The sequence below is a fragment of the Octopus bimaculoides genome, chromosome 22 (genome assembly GCF_001194135.2).
Source record: "Octopus bimaculoides isolate UCB-OBI-ISO-001 chromosome 22, ASM119413v2, whole genome shotgun sequence".
NCBI lineage: Eukaryota > Metazoa > Mollusca > Cephalopoda > Octopoda > Octopodidae > Octopus > Octopus bimaculoides.
The window spans coordinates 29,205,112-29,209,301 of record NC_069002.1 but is presented as its reverse complement, the minus strand read 5'-3'; the positions used below and the strand labels follow the sequence as shown (position 1 = coordinate 29,209,301).

Below are 4,190 nucleotides of genomic sequence, written 5' to 3'. Positions count from 1 at the left end.
GTAGCAACCGTGCCATGTCTAAAAGATAATGAAGAAACCAGAAAAATTTTTGGAGAATTACCGAAAACTTCCCCACAGGAAGAACAAAATCGATATGTTCCAGTTCCAGGTTGGCAATGGTCTTCCAGCTGAAATGTGACACATTTATCGCAGGTCCAGCAGAGTTTACTGTTAATGCTCGTTAGCATTCTCCAAATTGCCGTATGTGTACTAATGCATAACTTTCTACTGGTATGAGACGTACTCCTGGAGTACCTCTTCATCGGTCCATTGCCTAGTTTTTCCTTACCGAGATTAGTAGCTGAATAGATACAAGAAATAGAGAGGACATTTATTCTTTTCTACTTTAGGCACAAGGCCCGAAATTGTGGGGGTAAGTGTTGCATTTTAAAGGATGTTGATTACATAATTGTTTGTGCGAGGACCATATGACGTTTAAGCCACAGACAATTATGCTTATTCAGGTATGGTGTTAGATACCAATGCAACATGTTAATTAAATATACAGTGAAACTGGTTTCGGTTAGAGGAAATAAAGAAAATATATTTGACTGTGTACATTTCACATACAAAATTCCACCGTGACAGAAATAACAATGATATAATTATAGAAGCCAGATATACTTGAAGTAAAAACTTTTCATTCACTGTTAACACTATGGAGAATATTAACGGATAAATGCTTCGAAGACATCATCTTCACCTAAATTATATTTTCATATCAGTAGTATTGGTACAATTAACTTAGCTATATTGTTTCAGTCATTCATTCGGTTGTCATTGTGCCTTGTGGTACTTAAGGAGACAGCAATGTCGTCCCACCTTCCATCACTGAAATTACCCTTGACAGCTTGTTCCATTGTTAACCCTCTGCTTTTTAGATTTTTTGTTATTGTTCTCCGCCACGTTTCCTTTGATTGGCCACATCTCTTTTACCTTGTTTATTAATTGTTTGATTGATCATGTCGTAAAGATTGGATTTTCAGTGAAATAAATTTGAATAGCTGAAAATGAATTGTTACCTACATTTCAGCTGTAGACTTTTGCTTCTTTGTAAGAAAAAAAGCTTCCGTTTTTTAATGACTCTCGTTGTTATATTTCTCTATCCTCAGGTGCGTTATGAAGGGAATCAGTGTCCTATTGTTTTGTGTATTCATCTCATACACCTTCTCGGATAAACAATGTAAGTAGAATTAGAAATTTCTTTCAATTTATAGTCATCTGAAATGTAGTGAAGAAAAGGGGGAAATAGAAAGGTGGAAAGGGGAGAAAGGAATAACGCTAATTCAGCAGATTTATATGCAATTAGAGCTTTCAAATAAATAACTCTCTTCTTATATAATACGCTTAGACCATGTATACGGAAGTACGCTTCTTCTATAAAACATATAACATTTAATTAACACTTTGACTAATCTTTCATATAGAAATTGGGAAGAATTCAGGTGGTACGATCTAATCTGTTACTCCTATATCAAAGCAGAATGGTGTTGGTACCGCCACTACTGGTATTAGCAGTGATATGTGTTTGAATTTCCGTTGTGTGCTGGGACTTCTGCTTCGTATACAATGTATTTTGTTAAACATTGTTGATCCAATGGGCAGCACTCCGCCTTACGGAAATTACAGCCGCCGCTCACCTCTTGATGGCTGTTGAGGTTTATAATATCTTTTATGATAGTTTAACAGAATGTTTATTGAATAATTTCTTATATTTATGCCCTACTGGGAAATGTTTGTCTAATAGCATCATTATTGAATTTTCTTTCATTGGCTTTACGGGCGGTGACACTCGGTTTTCAGCCGGTGCCGTAAGTCTGGATCCTTCTAAAAACATTTATTGCAGTTGTGGGTTTATTCAAAGACAGTCAAGATCCAGTTAACATTTGATAATAGTCGATTTCGTTATGGAAACTTCCAGCTGTCTTTGACAGACATAATGTGTATAAGATCCAACTGTTTACTCTGTCCTTGCACTCACTTTAATACGTTTTGTGTACCGCAGAAAGACATTCCTTAGTTTTATAGTAACTCATATGTTTTCTACTTTTCACGATTTATAGAACTAGTTGTTATAATCATTTCTGCCAATAACCATCTAATATATTGTTTTGTAAGGCGGCGAGCTGGCAGAATCGTTAGCACGCCGGACGAAATGCTTAGCGGTATTTCGTCTGTCTTTACGTTCTGAGTTCAAATTCTGCCGAGGTCGACTTTGCCTTTCATCCTTTCTGGGTCGATAAATTAAATACCAGTTACGTACTGAGGTCGATCTAATCGACTAGCCCCCTCCCAAAAGATTTCGGGCCTGGGGCCTAGAGGAGAGAAGAATATATTGTTTTGTGTATTAGTAGCTGTTGTTTAAGAATCCCTTTGTAGTCAATCATTTCTCCATATGGGGGATCCTCCCGTCGAAGACGATGTACGAGCCTTCAGGTCTCACCGAACGCCTTGCACAAAACTATTTGTCTATCATGTTCAAATAAATGTATGTTCTTTATATTATCTCACTCTCTCCATTAAATCGACGAGACATGAACGAGTCATGTGTCGATGTGATTGCAAAGCAACGTGAGACGAATTGCTTTGCTTAAGAACACTACGCACCACCAGGTCTAGGAATTGAAAATAATATCTCACCATTGTGAGTACAACACCCTAACCACTAGGCCATGCGCATTCACCACATAACAGATTTGTTTCTTTTCCAGTCGGTTGTGGTGGTAGAATTTTGAACATCGTTACAGCTTTCGTTTTATTCCTATATTTAAGTATTTGGTGGTGGAACAAATCGATCCAAGTACTTCTCATTTTTAAGTCTGGTACTTCTTCTTATTGGTCCCTAGCTTACGAGTACGTAGACAAGTCAACATCGAGCTAATGATTCTGCCAGTTCGCTGCTGCTTTAAGGATTCTTAATTACTAAAATAATTACAGAATAGAATCAGCAAGTGCTATATATAATGTTTCATGTGTTTTTTGTTTGTTTTTTCTAGTCATTCCTTTTTATTGCTCCATTGGTTTTTATCCCCTCCTTTATGTATTAAAAATATCCATCACAACAGAGATCAGCCATATTAAGTGTCTGAGTGAGGAAACGCTGAGTTCCAGTCTTCATGATCCTCCATCTTGTTTCAGATGGTGTTATCTTAAATACATTCTCCTCTATTCAATGAATTATCTGTTGAGTGCTTCCTGAGTATTCTGTGTATTTCTACACAAAACTGTGGTAAATAGACATCCAATGCTTCCATATGTATTTTAATATCTCTTTCAGATGTCGCTCCTTTCCATCAACGTATAGGAGATTATGTAAGTTTGAGTAATGTAACTGACAGGTAAGACCTACATTTTTACATCTCTTATAAATGTAATTAATTTAGTATTGACAATGCGAGGAAGCTGGCAGAATCGTTAGCACTCTGGATAAAATACTTAGAGGCATTTCGTCCGGCTTTATGTTTAGAGCTTGGCACGTTATCTTAAAACTGGCAGATTTTTTTATGCTAATTTTCCACCAGTATTCCTTGTACTGGTGTCTATGTATGCATTCAATAAACAGGGGTTTCTCCATACGTGGCAGAGGATGTTTTCTTTCTGCATTGCATTGTATATTGTTTTGGCGACAATGTCGTTACGCATGATGCTGAAGTACCTTGACATTTTTCAGCAGCTCTTAATACCATATGTGATGCCTTCAAAAGAAATATGACACAATGAAGAATCGTTATTTTTAAATCTCACAACGAGAAATATTCAGCAACGGCCTTCCGGCTGAAATGTGACACGTTTATCGCAGGTCCAGCAGAGATTACTGTTAATAATACTCGTTAGCATTCTCCAAATTGCCGTATGTGTACTAATGCATAACTTTCTACTGGTATGAGACGTATCCCTGAAGTACCTGTTCATCGATTCATTGCCTAGTCTTTCCTTACCGATATTAGTAGCTGAATAGATACAAGAAATAGAGAGGACATTTATTCTTTTCTATTTTAGGCACAAGGCCTTATCTTTTATAGCAGTTGGTCAAATCCACCTTTTACTCACAAAGGCGTGGTAATATATATATCACTACAACATTTTCCCTTTTGAGATTGAATTCCGTTGGAAGTGAATAGATATTCTTTTTTTTACACCACATTTCCCATTTGAGATTTACGTCCCCCGGAAGCTTAATATTTTTTCCT

The 4,190-nt window shown here is 36.8% G+C and overlaps 2 protein-coding genes across 2 annotated transcripts in view; one reads left to right on the top strand and one right to left on the bottom strand.

The window, feature by feature from the left end:
• Positions 1-4,190, bottom strand: part of LOC128250516 (uncharacterized) — a 73,340-nt gene that overhangs the window by 46,363 nt on the left and 22,787 nt on the right. The gene's annotated exons all lie outside the window — the stretch shown is intronic.
• Positions 1-4,190, top strand: part of LOC128250514 (uncharacterized) — a 15,517-nt gene that overhangs the window by 1,093 nt on the left and 10,234 nt on the right. Inside the window, exons 2-3 of the mRNA XM_052975675.1 lie at positions 1,113-1,183; positions 3,278-3,338. Coding sequence (XP_052831635.1) covers positions 1,120-1,183; positions 3,278-3,338 — 125 coding nt within the window. The 5' untranslated portion in view covers positions 1,113-1,119. The remainder of the gene's footprint in view (positions 1-1,112; positions 1,184-3,277; positions 3,339-4,190) is intronic.